The sequence below is a fragment of the Hipposideros armiger genome, unplaced genomic scaffold (assembly GCF_001890085.2).
Source record: "Hipposideros armiger isolate ML-2016 unplaced genomic scaffold, ASM189008v1 scaffold_40, whole genome shotgun sequence".
NCBI lineage: Eukaryota > Metazoa > Chordata > Mammalia > Chiroptera > Hipposideridae > Hipposideros > Hipposideros armiger.
The window spans coordinates 300,613-318,262 of NW_017731390.1; the positions used below are offsets into that span (position 1 = coordinate 300,613).

At 39.6% G+C, this 17,650-nt stretch overlaps 2 protein-coding genes across 13 annotated transcripts in view; one reads left to right on the plus strand and one right to left on the minus strand.

Moving 5' to 3' along the window:
* Positions 1-8,810, minus strand: part of UTP18 (UTP18 small subunit processome component) — a 31,364-nt gene extending 22,554 nt beyond the window's left edge. Inside the window, exons 1-4 of the mRNA XM_019638679.1 lie at positions 8,386-8,810; positions 6,639-6,751; positions 4,658-4,756; positions 1,721-1,788 (exon numbers count right to left, since the gene is read on the minus strand). Of these exons, the coding sequence (XP_019494224.1) occupies positions 1,721-1,788; positions 4,658-4,756; positions 6,639-6,751; positions 8,386-8,724 (619 nt within the window). The 5' untranslated portion in view covers positions 8,725-8,810. The remainder of the gene's footprint in view (positions 1-1,720; positions 1,789-4,657; positions 4,757-6,638; positions 6,752-8,385) is intronic.
* A 105-nt stretch (positions 8,811-8,915) lies between these two features.
* The window catches only part of MBTD1 (mbt domain containing 1), a 59,579-nt gene continuing 50,844 nt past the window's right edge, over positions 8,916-17,650 (plus strand). For 7 of the 12 annotated variants that reach the window (XM_019638665.1, XM_019638675.1, XM_019638666.1 and 4 more), the window contains exon 1: positions 9,231-9,477. In XM_019638665.1, coding sequence (XP_019494210.1) covers positions 9,457-9,477 — 21 coding nt within the window. In that variant the 5' untranslated portion in view covers positions 9,231-9,456. Of the gene's footprint in view, positions 9,193-9,230; positions 9,514-10,120; positions 10,185-13,936; positions 14,035-17,650 lie in introns of those variants that run through there. The other 5 variants (XM_019638670.1, XM_019638672.1, XM_019638669.1 and 2 more) reach the window with 5 other exon arrangements.

Sequence of the window (17,650 nt, forward strand, 5' to 3'; positions counted from 1 at the left end):
CCCTGAAGTAAATAATCACCTTCTCACCTCCCCAATTTCACTCACATGAAAAAACAACTTCTACTGGATTAAGCTACTAGGGCCTGGGAGATCCGTTTCAACCGCTAGCATAATCTTATCTATAATTACATGGATCTAAAATGTTGTGATTCTATGAATGCAGCATTCTAAAATGGATAATAAAATTATACTTTGCCCAGGAGGGCAAACTGGTGACCAAGGGTACAGAAATTATGTCATATAAAAAAAAAGGTTATAGGCCGGTCGAGTGGCTCAGTTGGTTAAGAGCTCGCTCAAGAGTTTGAGCTCTGAGCAACAGTGGTTTGATTCCTGGCCCGAGCTGAGCAGCCGCTGAGCTGCCAACAGATGGCAGGATGGCTCAGCTTAAAACAAAACAAAACAAAACAAAACAAAAAAGGTTAGGCCTTTTGAGCTCCTTTTGCTCAGCCCGCTCCAAACTCTTTGGAGTGTAATTTCTCTTCTAATAACGGGCCCTTGAGCCATCATTCTCTACTGCTTGGACCTACTTCTATTTCTTTGAAATGTACTTTCTCTTCCAATAAACTGCTCTTTCACCACTTTAAAAAAAAGATTAAATGACAAGGGACATTTGACACTTTAAAAAACAAACATGGAAAGAGATTTCTCAAATAACAGAAGAGTTTTATATGAAAAAGAGGTACGACTATGTACCTTCAAAACGTAGAACTATAGGGTGTAGGGAGGTAAATTTCAAAACAGTAAAAATCCTAACAATTAGTTCTTAAAGAAAAGAGAAGGGGAAGAGTACAACATTATTTGATATATTTAAATTGAGCAGAGGCTAAATTATCACCTCCTAACAGATGCTATAGAAAAGATATTTGCAGAGGATAAAGTCAGGCTACACCGCTAAGATTCCTTCAACCTCTATAAGAATCTGGCTGGCAACCAGAAGGTAAACTAACAGATTGGGTTTTCCAATGTAATTACAAAAAACAACAATGGGCTCCCTGTACCTGAATACCATGAGGACTGCCAGGGTGGGGACAAGGGAGAGAGAGGGGGTGGTTGTAATCCAACAGAAAGTCATCAGATACCAAGGACGCTAAGGAAGGAGCTCCTGCATTATGTTGGATATACTCTGGACTCTCTAATTTCATAGGTCAAATGCAAGTCTAAAATTTCTAACTCCAAGCACATAATTCAGATCTTGGCTGAACCACCCATAGTTATAATGTGTAAACTCAAAGATCTAAAAAGCAGAACACAGTTATAGCACAAGCCAAACTTAAAACCTGGAGTTGAAAAATAAGTTTTTCTAAAGTGACTGATCATCTGGGCCCTAACTGAGATGTGTTCCTTAGGAAGACACCCCATTTACTCATGGACGGCTAGATTAGCTGCCAGTGTCTTCAGAGGGACTCTGAATCAACAAGTTATAGTACTACTTATTTTTCCTTAATCCTGTGCCATCATGCAACATACTTCTGCTGAGGGAAAAGAAATCATAAAACTCATCCATTATACAGTGGAAAATATGCTATTAAGTAGGCCTTACACTACTGTAAAAGGGTTTCCTCAGAAATGGTAGACTTCAAAACCTGACAAAAACAAACAAACAAACAAAAACAAAGACATTTGAAACACCAGGTTTTAATGAGCCTCATAAGATAGCTCAAATAATAACAGAGCAGGAATAGGGACTTATTTACTAACTTAAACAGGTACCAACACTCACCATCTGAAGATGTCTTCTGCTTATTAGTCTCTACCCAGGTAGGTACTCCCCCCATGGCATGCTGGAATCTAAGCAAAAACATGAAAAATTTTTATGGTAACCATTGTATGTTCATTGAGCTTGATACATTTAAAGACTATAGGTTAGCTCATCCTTAAGAGCATGTATAGAATCTCTTCCAGAGAAGTTATTATCTTTAAGAACAGAAGGGCTAACTCACACAGACTAGTCCCAACTATTGCTGACACTGGACACTTGCATGAACTTTTAACCATCTAAACTAGTTCTGTATAAAGACAAAAATAAATAAAAATAAACTAGTCCTGTACACAAGACACCTGGATACATATTTGTTAATTATTTACATCCAGTTACATGGTTGTCTTATTTGTTCATATCAACACATCCCAGATCTTGGGACTAAGCAAAGAAGTCTCTTTGTGCTTACAATCCAATGCTGTAGTACACAGAGTACGTGATAGAACATGTCTGAAAGAAAATGACCAGACTGGTAACAGCATACAAAACTTCCATCATATATCCTTTAAATAAAATGAGATTTTCACTCTGGAAAAAGTAAGCTTTAGGAGAAGCATGATAGTTACATTCTGAAAGGCTGGTGCCTAGGAGAGTGCAGAGTCATTCTAATTGTTTAATGCAGAAGTACAAAGAAGCTCAGTAAACCAAGCCCACTAGCCATAAACAACCAAAAAACCTGACAAAAATATATGAAACTGTTTTCAGAAATTGGACAAGATAATATAGGACTGCAGTCCCTGCGAGAAAGGAAATGACAAGGTGAGCCCTACCATCACCAGGGTTTTCCCCTGAAGGCATTGTTTAAAAACCCTGAAACAGGGCCAAAGAGAAAAAGATCAAACTTGGGTGACCAGATGGTTCAGTTAGTTACAGCACATCCTCTTAACAAGATTCCTGGTTCGACTCCCACATGGGATAGTGGGCAGCCCTCCCCATCCCTCCTGACCCCCCCCCCACAACTAGATTGAAAGTAGCTACTAGACTTGGAGCTGAGCTTGCGCCCCCCACAACTAAGATCGAAGGACAACAATTTGACCTGCAACTGATGGGTCCTGGAAAAACACAATGTTCCCCTTTCCCCAGCACTGTTCTCTTCCCCAATTCCCCAATAAAATCTTTAAAGAGAGAGAGAGAGAGAGAGAGAGAGAGAGAGAGAGAGAGAGATATTAAACTGGAAAGAGAATGAAACAACTGGAAATTGAGGGACAGTGGGCTGTAGAAGAGAAAGAGTTCCAGAAATCTGCACAGGGGTCCACAGATACTTTTGCTGAAAACTAAGCTGCACACTCACAGGATGAAAACTGCATGAAGTTGTGCAAAGAAAGCTACTAGGGAGCTATAAATTGCACAATACCAAAGCTCAGACACTCAAGTTCCAACCAGTTAGAGGGAAGGTCCTTACTGAACACTTGGGGCATTCAGCAGAGATCCCAGAAAGGGCATGCCTTACTAATGGAGCTAAACCAGCCTAGAGTATAATATGCTACTCTAGAACAAAGTTAAAAACAAATCTTGAAAGGATCAAACGGATCTCCAAGCCAATTAACTTCCTGCCAACACAAAGCTCAACACTCATTAAAAGGAGAGACAAAATCCAGACACTGAACTTAACATTCACACTCAGAATCCAATCAAAATTACTAGACATGCAGAGAAGCAGAAAACCATGGCCCATACCAAGAGGAAAAATCAGTCAATAGAAACAGACACAGGATGACAGACATGATAGAATTAGCACACAAGGACTCTGAATTACCTAATACAAATACATGCAAGTATTTAAAGGGAGCATACGTAACATAAAAAAAGGGAAAAATAGGAACTAAACAAAACTCAACAAGGTCTCAAGTGGAAAAGATGTTTCTAAAGCTGAAAAATGTAATACCTGAAATAACAGATTCACTAAATAGGCTTAACAGGTTCAAAATGGCTACATGCTATATGGTTTCATTTATATGACACTCTGGAAAAGCCAAATCTGTAAGGATAGAAAACACATCAGTGGTTGTCAGGGGCTAGACAAGAATAAAGCTAAAGAGAGAGGGCAGACTACAAAGAGATATAAGAGAATTTGGGGGAGGCGGGGAGGTGATGGCAATGATCCATATTTCGATTCCTTATCTTAATTGTTGCGGTGCTTACATGACTATATGTGTTTAACAAAGTTCATGAAAATACTTTAAAAGAATGAATTTTACTGTGTGTACATTATACTTCAATAAACCTACTTTTTAAAAATGATAATCCAATAAACCGCTAGGATATTAAAAAATGTCACTATAAACAAAAAAGGCTTAAAATATTTTTAAAGACCTGTAAGTTTAAACTGAAGAATCAATATGAAATCATTATTTTAAAACATACATTTATTTCCTAGCTTTATTCAACTAGAGACTAGAAGTTGTGAAAAAGAGATGGTTTACCATATACAAATGAAACAAGCAAGTAAGCCATATTATCATTGATTATATTTGGGTGGTGGGGTTACAATTTTTTTCCAGATATTTTTAGACTTGTATTCCCTCTTCCCCCAAAATACTAAAATTTAATCATTGGTTCCAATAGCAATGTTCTTACTGTTTCAAAACGAAAATCTTACTACCCAAGAAGCTATTGCAGCCAAAAATTGAGTAAATCAAAATAAACTACTGGCGGGATGGCCAGTTAGCTCAGGTGGTTAGAGCGTAGGCTCATAAAACCAAGGTTGCCAGTTCAATTCCCACATGGGCCAAGGAGCTGCCCCCTCCACAACTAGATTGAAACAACTACTTGACTTGGAGCTGATGGGTCCTGGAAAAAAACATTGTTCCCCAATAAAATTTCTTAAAAAAAAAAAGGCAAAACAAACTACTGGTTAAAAATACCTCCTGATTAAATGATATGAAAAAGAATACTTACTCTTCCTTAAGTCTTTTTTGAAGCTCATCTTTTGACAGTTTACTTTCATTGGCATTTTTCATCATATCTTTCCGAAAACGATTGCTTATCATGTCAACCCTATAAAAAAACAGAAGAACGTAATTTAAATGACTTTTAAAGAATCAACATAGGGCAGGCCCAGTGGCGTGATGGTTAAGAGCTGGCTTGGGACGCCAGCTCTGTACAGCAGGGCCCCGGTTCGGATACCACATGAGGGCCAGTGACACTGCCCTCTACAGCTAAGATAGTGAACAACAGCTCAACCTGGAGCTGGGATGCCATGAGTCACCGGCGACGGTGTAGGCTGCAGCCCCTGCTGCAGTGGGCTGCCATAAGCTACCGTGTGTGGCCGGCAGCCAGCATGAGCGGCTGGCAGCTGGTGTGAGCTGCCAAGAGCCACTGTGAGCGGCCGTCCAGAGGCCGGCGACGATCTGCCTCACCTAGGAAGAGCGCAATAATAATACCAACATGGGCCAGTGAAGCGACGTCCTCCACAACTCGACTGAAGAACAAAAGGACAGCAACTTGTCTGTTCCCCTTCCCCAGATTCCCCAGCACTGTTCCCCTCCCCCAATTCCCCAATAAAATCTTAAAAAAAAAAAAAGAATCAACATCAATAGTTGTATTTAGCAGTAAAAGAAAACATTTAATTGAACATAGGTCAAAATTCAGAAGATGTGAAACATCTCAGACACACATTTTCCTTCCTCCCAAAACAAAAAGGAGTCTCCAATATTTCATATCATCCAGTTTACCCTTTGAAGAGCTAATATTTCAAATTCCTAAGGACTTATCTAGACATGGCTTATGCCATTCACCTAAATAAATTCTAAGTAAAAAACAAAAAATTAAATATATTAAAAAACCAAACCTTAAAACATTATGAAGGAAAAATATAGGCAAACATTTGTCTCTTTCTGATGGACTTTTTACTATTAAAAACAAAAAGAAAAAAGAAAAAAATCCACAGATTTGACTATCTAAAAATGTAAATACTGTCAGACAACATTAAAAACAAAATTAAAAGGCAAACAAGCTGGGAGAAAAGCTACAATAAATTTGACATAAGGTTTGAAATTCTCAGTATGTTAAGGAGTTGATATAGCAAAATCATTAAGAAACAGTCTCACACTGCCCTCTACAAAAAAAAAAAAAAAGAAACAGTCTTATCCTGCCATTTATGACAACGTGAATGAACCTGGAGGACATTATGCTAAGTGAAATATGCCAGGTACAGAGGAAAAAAACTGATCTCACTTATATGGTGGAGAGCTGGGGGAAATGGGGAGCTATTGATCAAAAGGTACAAAGTTGCAGTTATGTAGGATGAATAAGCCTAGAGAGCTAACATACAGCATGACTACAGTTAATAACATTGTATACTAAAAATTTACTAAGAGTAGGTTTCAGGTGCTCTCACCACAAAAAAAGGTAACTATATGAGGAGACAAATATGTTAATTAGCTAAGGAAATTATAGTTAACTCATATACACTATAATACATCCATTTAAAAATGTTTATACAGTTTTTTTTAAGCGGGGAGAAATGCGTGCAATATACTCATTCTCATCTATTAAAGTACATATTGTGTGTTAATTTTTTTTAGCCTTTTCTCAGTTTCAGGTATTATGCTAAGAGCTCTACATACACTATTTCATTTATCTCAAAAGCCTTCAGGTATAGTTACTATCATCATCTCCATTTTACAAACTTGCCCGTGATCAGTTACAACTGGTCAAATTAGGAGGCAAGCGCAGGTCTAGACTGCAAAGAAGAGAGACGGCCAACGTGTTCATAGTGGTTCTACCTCGGTGGCTGGATTAGGAATGACCTATACTTTCCATTTATTTTTCGGATATTCACATAATCACATATTCATAAAGAGAACTTTTTTAAAAACATGCAATATAATTTTGAAAGTATCCAGAGGGATTCTGGAAGAAAAACTAGGCAACTTACATTTCCGCATCTTCATCTTCTTCATCCACCCAAACTGGCTTCTTTTGAGGTGGGAAATTATCTTTTGCTTCATTCTCCACTTCGGAGTCACCTGAGTCTTCCTGTACTTGAACCTTTAGAAGACAAAATGCCCTCAAGTACTGAATTTTTCACATCCAATGGTTGCAGAACACACATATCTTGAAGTCAAATGGCTTACAGACTGGTTTGCTTTCAAGACCCTCTGATGAAACAATAGGACAGAATGCTACCACAGCAAATGCTGGAGGCAGAATAGAAAATAAGATTAGAGAAAGGCACCACAGGCTGGACAGGAGGTAGACGGAACAGTCAAGGAGCAAAAGTCTACATGCTCATAGGAAAACACCAAGACAAGAATGACAAAAGGTAAGATGACAGATAGGAGCAGAAAAAAAATAAAATCCCAGAACTGCAGAAACGAAGGGACCAGAGGCAAACTAGCATCAGAGATACAATAACATGATTGAATGTCATAGCGAACTCGTATTTCATGTTCTTAGACCTACCTCTTCCCCATTTTGCTTAACCATTCTTGATGCCCTACCTCTTTAAAAAAACTTTATACTGTGCTATCAAGTCTAAATGTAGACCACAGAATATGCCCCCGAAGTGAGCTTGAGCTCTCCCAAAATCACTTGATAGAAATGTCCAAATGATTTCTACTTGCTCTGTTACCAGCCTATGGTTCTTCAAAACCCAACAAATCCCACCTCACAGAAACTGTTTCTTTCCTGACTAAGAAACTGTCAACACAGTTCAGCACTTTTCCAGTAGTAGCTCTCTTAACTCCCTACTAGATTTCTGCAGATTCATCCATAAGCAAAGGAGGTTCTGGCAATCCATCAGCTGATACCTGCTAGGTCCATGTTCATTTATCAAACTGTGGAACTCAGTGAAGCTTTCCTTGACCATCCTATGTACAATTCCACAGACCTTCTCTACACACACTTATCTCCCTTTTCCCGAGTGCTTTCATTTTTTTCTTTTCAGCACTTGTCATTGACATACTTGAGCTTTACAGTAGTCCTTATCTCCTCTTTCTTCTGCCTCTGCCACTAGTACTCCTGGAGGGCAGGGATTTTTGTCAATTTTTATCCATTGCTGTTTCCCCTCCAGTGCCTAGAACAATGCCTGGGACTATTTTTGAAAAAAACCCAGGAATATAATAAAAAGGATGGGAGAAAGTGTGAAAAATTATAATAACAGGGTTTTTAATGCCATGAAAAGTATCTAGTACCCTACAGGCTCACAAATATTAGAGTAGACGAATAACGTGGTCCTTCTCAAAAGTTGGCGAGTCAATGACTTGGGGAGATGTTGAAAGGGCGATTCCCAGGCCCGTGCCCACGAATTCAGAGTCCACAAACGAAGCGGAACTCCTGAATCACCGCAAGGTACCGAGGCAGGCGATCGTACGAACACAAGGAAAGAAACACTAAGTTTGAGGATAGTGGAGCTGAATCACGAAAGCTGCGCGTGACCACCGTTCGCTAAATAAACACGCGTTGAGCGCCTGCTGGATACCAGGCGCAGCGGAGCCCACGGGGGCGGGGAAAGGCGCGATCTCCGCCCTCCGGAGACTTTCCGTCCGACCCCCTCCACCGCGCCCGCGTTCTCGGGCTCCCTCCCACCTGAGGTTTCCCCGGCGCCGCAGGTCGCCTAGACTCCGCCCCCGGAGGCTTGCCGCCTACCGCGCGCCCCGCCCGCACGCCGCGGACTCCCTCACCCGCGGGCCTCGCAAACGCTGCAGCAGCGCGTCCTCATTGTCCTCGACGTCGCCGAAGACCAGCTCCTCCAGGCACCGCTCCACTGCCGGCTTGTCCTCCTCCAGCGTCAGGCGGTTCCGCTGCCGGAGCCGTCTCTCCTCCTCCACCGCAATTGCGATCGCAGCGGCCGCTGCTCTCGGCCGAGCCGGCGGTTTCCGTTGGGATGAAGGATCAGCCTTTCGGGGCGGCCCGTCGCGCCCCACTCTGGCTCTCCGATCCTGCTTCATTCGGGTCTTCTGGTTCGGCCTCGTTCCGGTTTTCCGGTCCGGTCTCGTTCGGCTGCTCCGTTCAGGCGGCATCGTTGGGTTTGAGAAGAAACGCAGGCGCTCACGTGGAACCTCACTGCGCGTGCGCCGAGACGCCTGTCTCTCCGCTGTGGCTAAGGCCCCCGCGGGCCGGAAGGAGCCTGCGCAGCTTGCTAGCACGTGACCAACACTCTTTTTCCCTACGTAACGCCCACTCCCCTCACGAGCCCCTCCCCATATGGGAGTTCCTTCGGGAGGACCAATCTTCCGGGTGGAAGGGGAGGCGGCGTGACTGGAGTGGAAAATTTTTTCCAACACAACTTAGCAGCTTCAACTGATTGAAAGGAGCACAAGAAAGCCAGAGTATAAACTAATATGACTGAATGAAACTTCTCTTCCTCCTGACTTTTTAACCGCTCGACTTAACAGGAGCCTCAATTGCCTTTTCCACCCCTCCGTCTTGGTACGTCCCTTGGAGTACGGAGCCTGCAGAGGGTCCCACGCTGGACGAGAGAGAGGAGGGTATGTAGGGAAGTGGGCCAATCGGGGCGCGGGTCACGGCGCAGGCGCGCTGGGGAGGGAGGGCTATGCTAATGTTGTTGATATCCTGGGGCCACCCGAGTTAAAGGGGGGAAATCCGGGGGCTGCCGCAGCCGCCACCGGTCTGGGCCCATCCGGGGCACCCCTGTAGTCGCCGTAGTCCCGGGGAGAGGCGCCTGACCCCAGCTTGGGGAGAGGGCGCCGCCGGCCCGGGGAGCACGGACAACCCCTACCCATGAGGCCCTGATGGAAAACACAAAGGATCTGGTGAGAGCCTAGCGCGGCAGCCGCTTTGTGTACCAGGTGGGGGGAACTCCTGCAACTCCCCGACCCTGGGAACTCCTGCAGCTCCTTGACCCGGCTCCCAGGCCTGTTTCTCCATCCCACGCCCCCTCAACCTCCAGAGTTCCCCTCCCCCTACCGGCCGTTAAACGATTTGGGGGGTTCCCCTCCCCCCATCCCCTCAGCCCCGCACTCCTCGGGGTTCTGTCTACGCTCTCCGCTCTCTGGAAGAAAAATTTTAGAAGAAAGTTTTCCTCTGCGTCCCACCCCCTCCCCCTTTATCTCTGGCTGTAGGAAAAGGCTGGATTTGAGACTTTTCCTTTTTTAGCCGCCCCGGTGGGAGAGTGGAGTCCTCACTTCCCCCAGGGTGTGTGTGGGGGGGCATAGTTGTAGTACTTTGTAGGGGAAGGCGCCCGTCCGATTTAGGGCGAGTGCCGCGAGGCATTTCGCACGTGGAGGTGGAAATATTGAAAGGGGGCGGGGTGGGCACATGTGGGAGGGAGAGGTGGGAGTGGTGTTTGGGAAGCAGCCGCCTAGGCCGTTCCAAGTTAAAAGGGTGCTAAATAGGTCGGTGGGCTTCCATGACCATTGCGTTCTCTTTTGTGAAATAAGAATCCTAACGTTTCAGAGTCGGAAGAGACATTAGAGGTCACCCAACGCAGCCGTCCCCTCTGCAGCTTCCCTGACAAGTGGTAGGTAATCTGGCCTCTGCTTAAACTCCTAGGAACACTGAGCGTTCACTGCTACCCAGGAAAGCCTGTTCTGGTTTTCAATTGTCCTGATTGTTTGCCTACCCTTAATAGACCCTGCAGTCTCTTCACGTCCTGGTTACGCTGCTCCCTTTTTTACTTCTCAAATTTTCTCTCACATCCTCCTCACTCACCCACCCACCCCCACCGCTCATTGGCCTATATTTTGTGTGCCAGGAAAGAACATCAGGGAAGTGGAGGGAGGAGGGTTTGAGAGAGAGTGAGGTCCCGCTGAAAACTTTGCTGGGTCAGTTTCAAAAGGGCTGGCTAATGTGTCTGAGAAGGGTTGATATTTTACTACAGAAAGCTTGGAAATTACGGTTTGGGAATTTCGTGGCTGTTCTCTCTCACCAGTTTGTCATCTTTTTGAAATTTAAGCAGCATCTCTATAGTTCTCCCGTCTGAAAGCACCTTTGCTTGTTGCCTAAATCACTCTTCCCTAAGGATGCCTAAAATTGCCTCTTGGGGATAGCAGTGAAGCTGTTAGAGGGATGATCAGAAGAAACCCTCCTCCTGACCTATATATTCCTTTCAAGCTGGTCTTCCTTCTCAGGGCCCCTCCACGATGTTTTCATTTTTTATTTTGTTTTTTTTCCAACTCTTTTATGAGATTTGAAACTTTTGCACTACTGTAATATTTGCTCCGTTTGCAATATTTTTCATGCTTTTTACATTAATATGTGCCAGTATTTATCACTTGGTAGTTGAGATGGTTCAGTTTCTACATATTGTCTGTCACTTAGTGTTTTTTGATGTTCTTCATTGGGTGAGCTATACTGCCTCCAAAAGTAGTTTTGTTGGCACATTTTCCTCTTTCTAATATGGTAAAGTGGGAGTCCAGACATAACAGGTAAAAGGTAGAAATAACGAATGAATCTAGTCTAAAAGCCAGAGAAAAAATTTCACTTTAAACTCCCAGTCCCGTTTAAAATGTTAGAGCACAGACTTTTTTTTCTCCCCCCATTTAATGACTTAGAGACTGTTGTTCTGCTCTGGTGTGCTTAAACTATATATTTTTTTCATTTGTTTACCTCAACACCAGAGAGCATTTAGAAAGAAATAGCTGTCTTTTTTTGCACTGCCTCCTCTGAATAACAAATAGTTTCTATTTATATAGAACCCATACTCAAGGCTTCTGGGTGCCTTGCAAATTATAGCCATACTCAAGGCTTCTGGGTGCCTTGCAAATTATAGCAAAAACTGTCTTGAATAAGTATCTGTTCATGAGTATCTTATTTAGGCTATGTTTTTTAACCATTTAATTTTTAATTTTATACAAACTTTTGACATACAGTATTTTCTCTAAATCTAGTTACTAGTGATTAACATGGCAATGAATACTAGATACTAAAAAGAATTAATAAAGCTGTATAAGTCTGTCTTTAAAGTTTTAATATGGAGCTCCAAGTTATTTCCTGCTTGCTTTAAACATGAACTGTCATGACTTAAGTTGACTGACTTTGCAGTCATTTGCATTCTAAACATACTAGACAGGAACAACTGGTTTTATTTTTAAAGACCACAGTGCTGTATTTTTTATGGCTGGCTATATGTTGACCTAATTAGTGTCTAAACCTTCCTAGATACTTCCAGCCCCTCAATCACATTGGAAGTTAACAATTTAAATTGGTTTAAAACATAACATAGAATCAAAAGAAAGTAAAACTGTAGCTTAGAAGTGAAAACAGCATATTAATGTCATAAAGACTGAACCACCAAATTACTGTTAAGCCAGGAGTGCAGTGGTTTGAGTGACCACATTCTAAAATTAGAAGTGTCACTATTCTTTTGGTTGCTGTTTGTTCTCAGTTTTTCATCTTTAAAATGTTTTCTAAATAAGATTTAACCTTTTCACAGTTGAAATATATCATTAGCTTCAGGATTTCAAATCCTAAAGAAAGATTGAAAACATCAGAACAATAGAAGAGGAAGGACTTAAAATGGTTAAAACAAGCTAAGATATATACCTCCTAATACCATGGTATTCTTAACGGTCCAGGACTACTTTTAATTTTATGCAAATTGGTTTAGATTTAATTGTAATTATTTTAATAAAATTTTTTTATTAGGAGATTTTCCCCCATAAATTTAGAATTTCTCATGTTGCTTTGCTGGAACCCACAAGAAAGGGTGGAAAGAAAATAATTCTATTTGAGTAAATCGTGAGTTTGAGGTGGGATGAAGTGATATAGGAAGAGGGACGCTGGCAGACTAGGGTTAGAATTTCAATTCTGCCACTAACTAGCTTCATGGCACCTTTTGAACAAGATCTTTTGCCTCAGTTTTCTAATCCTTGCAGATGAAGGGCTGGTTTAGAATCAGTGTTATCCAATAGAACTTTCTATAATGATAGAAATGCCCTATATCAGTGCTGTCCAGTGTGGTAGTCACTAGCCACATGTGGCTATTGAGCACTTAAAAGGTAGCTAATGTGAATGAGGAACCCAATTTTGTATTTTATTGACATAATGTAAATTGCCACATGTCTACCATATTGAACATACAGATATACAACGGTACTTTCCAAGCTTAGCTAATCACTAGAATCACCTCTTAGGGTTCTTGTAAAAATATAAAGCCTGTCTCCTGTAGGTTGTTATTCAGTAGGTCTGTAGTGGGGCCCAGAAATCTGTTTTTAATGCATGTCCCAAAAAGTTTTTTATTATATTGGTTAGGGAAACACTGCATTAGATTTCTGAGCTCCCTTCTAGTTCTCAGTTCAGAATTGATAACCTAGCATAGTAGAAATGAGCGCTGGACAAAGTTGGCAAACTGCCTGGGCTCTAGCTCTGCCATCTCCTGACTTGTAATCTTAGGCAGTTAGTTGCCTAATCTCTTTGAACTTCATTTTCCTCATCTAAAGTATGGACTGAGCATAAGCCCCGCCTCCCTCCCTCCTGAGGTTCCTGTAAACCTCCAGTCAGATGTAATGGCCACTGTATAAGAAAATGTAAGCTGCTATAAACAATAATTTAAATGTTAGGCTATCTTCCCAGAACCCCATTCTCTCTTTCCCTTTTCACTATATTTTCCAATTCCTGCTTCATTCTTTTAGAACTGGTTGTCTACAGTACTCCTTAATTAATTCAGTAATTTCTTGTCCTCCCTGATATTTGGCCATAGTTTGCAGCCTAGTTGTAGGGCATGCATGTTAAATCTAGCACTTTTTAAAATTTCTGGTGCTTAGCATAATGATTTGTATATATTGCTCAATTAAATATTGAATAATACCATCTATTACTTTACTTTTTAGACTTCAAAACTTTAATGAGCTAGTTTCCAATTATTTTATGCACCAGAAAAATAACCCCTGTGTACACATATATGTTTAACCCTATTTTAATTGTTTAATTATTAATAACCTATAGTTATTACTATTCAGTGGTTATGTATATTTTGAACAACCAGCTCCAACTATATTTTTAAAAGATAAACACCAAGAGAATATCATCATTTTACATTAATATTTTTAGGTTGTACCAAATCATGATGCTGAATAACCTGTGTAACTTGGTTTTGCTTTATTAACGTTAATAAATGATATTGTTTGATTGCTCAAATTACATTTGTACTACAGCTTTAGTATGAATTCTGTTATTTGGGGTTGAATTGATAGCTGATGATGATCTTAAAAAGACTCTCTATGCTACTGTGTTTCAGACTTAATTTTGACATGGTCATCTTTTTTTAATTAGCTTTTCAGGTTCATACTTAAGGATTCATAGCTTTCTTCTGAAGAACTGAAAGCCTATTCATGTGAATTAGTTGTTTTATCATACATCCTTCCTGTGTGGTAAGTGGTGTTTTCCTTATTTAGAAGAGAGGGAAACTGAGACCCAAGTAATTGTTATATCCAAAGTCGTAAGTGGTAGAGCCAAACCCAAAGAGGTAGAAGTTTGTATTTCTTATAGATCAAAGAATAGCTTCCTTTTGCTCACGGTTGCTTTAAATTTTAGAATATTATGTAATATATTGGCCTGTCCTCTGATTCCCCGGGTACTTTTCAGTTTCTCTAGGTGGTTTATTGAGGATATTATTGCTTTCCTTTTCCTTCTGATTGTATCATTGGTCTGAATTATTCTTTCTTTCACATTGAATTTATGGGAAACAAAAACCCAATAATCCCAAATACTTACCATTTATTTTCCTGATAATGTAATAGTAAGCTTAGAAAGAATGAAGGCATTTCTGTTTAGGCCAGTGAATTGTATCAATATGCCAAACTGCTTCTATCTATTGGTGGAATGAGAAAGAGACCAGTAAGAGCTAAACATCTCTCTAGCTCCTGCTGAGTCTAGTCATCATAGAGTATTATTTCTTATATTGAACTTTATAAGTTCACACATACAACTTTCGAATTTAAGGATTTAGTAAACAGATCATGACTAAAGATGAAACTTTGAAGATTATTCAAATATATGGTGATGAAAAGAGAACTGACTCTGGGTGGTGAACACACACTGTGATATATAAATGATGTATTACAGAATTGTACACTTGAAACCTATGTAATTTTACTAACCGTTGTCACCCCAATAAATTTTAATAAAAAAAATTTTCAGAAAGAAAATTATGTGGGCCACCCTATTGACTTGGATAATGGAGAGTTGCTAAATTTTGATGAGTTTATTCATATGGAAATTGTGCCATTATTTGTTTGTATATTTATACATATTTGCCTTTAGAATTTCCAATATTTTCTGTAAAATTACTCCTAGAAAAGTTTACACTTTTATTGGAACTTTTGGTTGATTATAACAGCAAGTTAATGGCTATACTTTTTAATTCCTTTGTAGATTTTATAGGGAGGAAGGTTCATCAGGGTGACAGTTACAGTAGGGAAATTAAATTGGCTGTGATTTGTGACTCCTTACATTTTGTCACTATAAGAGCCTGTATTTTGTTTTATTTTTCACTGCAGAAAAATTACACATTTGCTTTTTAAAAATAGAAAATGAAAAATATAGAAAAACTAAACTCATTCTCCCATCCTAGTCTCACTTTGTTAGGAGTTTATCTATTCCTTCTAGGATCTTTCTAAATGCATACATAAACAAATATAGATATATTAATCTGTGCATATACCAACATATATTGTTTAATTTAATAAAAAATGAGTCATACCATTCATAGTTTCCAATTTTCACCTGTTGCTAATCAATCTACTGATGGTTAGATTGCCTCCAATTTTTCACTATTACATTATTGCTGCTGCAAGAAACATCCTTCCTCACAGATTCTTGTGTCCTAGGAGTATCTCTGAAGGACAGATTCCTAAAAATGGAGTTAACCCAGTCAAAAGGCATACTCTTTTTTTTTTTTAAGTTTTCATAAGTAATGTCAAATTGCCTTCCAAACAAATGGCATAAATTTGCCAATGCCAGATATTATCAATCTCAATTTTTATCAGTTTAATGAATTTTCAAAAGGTGGTTTATACCTTACAAAAATTAATTTTTTTATGATATATATGTACTTGATAGTGCAGTGTTAAACAGTGATACGAGTACTGCTGAAAAAGTATCCCTTGCAGCAATTGTTTTCTCTTCCCAATTCAGCTTTCACAAGATAACTACTTTTCATTGTTTTAGCTTTTTCATCTAATATCTAAGTATTAGGCTTCTATTACACAGAGCATGAATTTTAGATGTTATCTTTTGACTTTCTCTGGTGGATGAGGTGTTACCATGTATGCCCCAATATTAGGTGAGGTTTCCCCACCTGCAATCATCCCGTCACATTATATTCAAGGCCTTAGTCATCGAACATGATTTTTCAGTTTTGTGAAGAGTAAAGTATTCGAAAAGGCACATTACCTGAAAAGCTTTTATTTGATCCTTGTTTTCTAAGCTTGCAGAAGTTAGTCAACAGAACCATAATTAAGAAAAAAGAAAAAGAAGTTTAAAATTTAACATAGATTTTAGATTATTCCCTTGATTCATAGTCCTAGTGTTCATTTTAGCTGTATGACCTTGGGCAGGTAGCTAGCCTGTTGGAGCCTTCGCTTACTCATCTGTAAAATGTGAGTAATAATACTTGTAAGGTTTAAATACATCATTACACATTAAGTGCTTCGACTGTGCTTAGCACATACTAAGTATCCTATAAATATTAGTTGTATTAATAATCATGAGACCTTTTACAAATCACCAGCAAAAATTATCCTGTAAGAGATTATTATGGAATTTACAAATAAACTCTAATAAGGCAAAATGTTTCTGTTAGATGAAAATGAAGACTTACTCTGGAAAACCGTTAGATGATACAAAAACTGAATCTAATGATGACAGGTAAAGTGTTTCAGAAAATGGCAAAGCAATATTTCTAAAATAACATATTTTAACATACAACTTAAATATGTATGTGTAGACTTCTAGGTCTGGCCTGATCCAATTTTCCCACCCACCTTTCTATATACCTATAAAACCAACAGAGAGCACATAGAAATCACACACCACCCATGCCCTCAGCATTATTAAGAAACAGATTAAAGAGCCGGCCGAGTGGCTCAGTTGGTTAAGAGCTTGCTCAAGAGTGTGAGCTCTGAGCAACAGGGTCGCAGGTTCAATTCCCGACCAGGGCTCAGCTGCCAACAGCTGGCAGAATGACTCAGCTTAAAAAAAATAAATAAATAAATAGATTAAGGACAACCTTCAAATTACCTGTAAGTAGAGAAATCAGATTCCAAGAGCTCCTTCTGCCCATTCCTGTGGATATGCAGAATGGGAGAGGGAAAGTTTAACAGGTTCACTGGAAGAGTTCAGAGGCATGGAAGATTCATATGAAGTACAGTGTGAATCAGAGCATTTCAACTGATGGGGAAAAAACACCTTGAATCAGAAATAGGAAACCAAGAACAGAAAGGAACAAAAACTGGAAGAAAGTCCAAGTGGATTAAACTCAGAAAAGGAAAAAAAAAAATCATCAGAAATGAAAACTATAAGGTTCTCACTGAACAATAGATTCAAATGTGAGCATAATAAAAGACATTGAAGAAAAGAAGGAAAGCGAGAATGAAATGAGATTGATTTTTTTAACTTTGACATGAAAGGTGGGTCCAAACAATGTAATGTGTGTAATTATCCCTCAAGAGGGAAAAAAATAAGGTTATAATTATCACCCAAGAAAACTTTCTGGAAATATAAGGTCTGAATCTATACATTAAAAGTTCATACCAGGAGCTAACTAGGTTATATTCTAGTAAAGCTGTACAACTTGAAAGATACAGAAAAATTTCCAGGGCCTCCAGGCAAAAATAATAAGTGACTTAAAAGGGTGCCAAAAATATGTATACACATTTTAAGAAAGGAAAAAAACTATTAAAATTGTAATACTCAATATATACTGATAACAAAAGATGAATACAAGTCATGTTTGACTTCTGCAATTACAAGAGGTGCTCAAAGTGG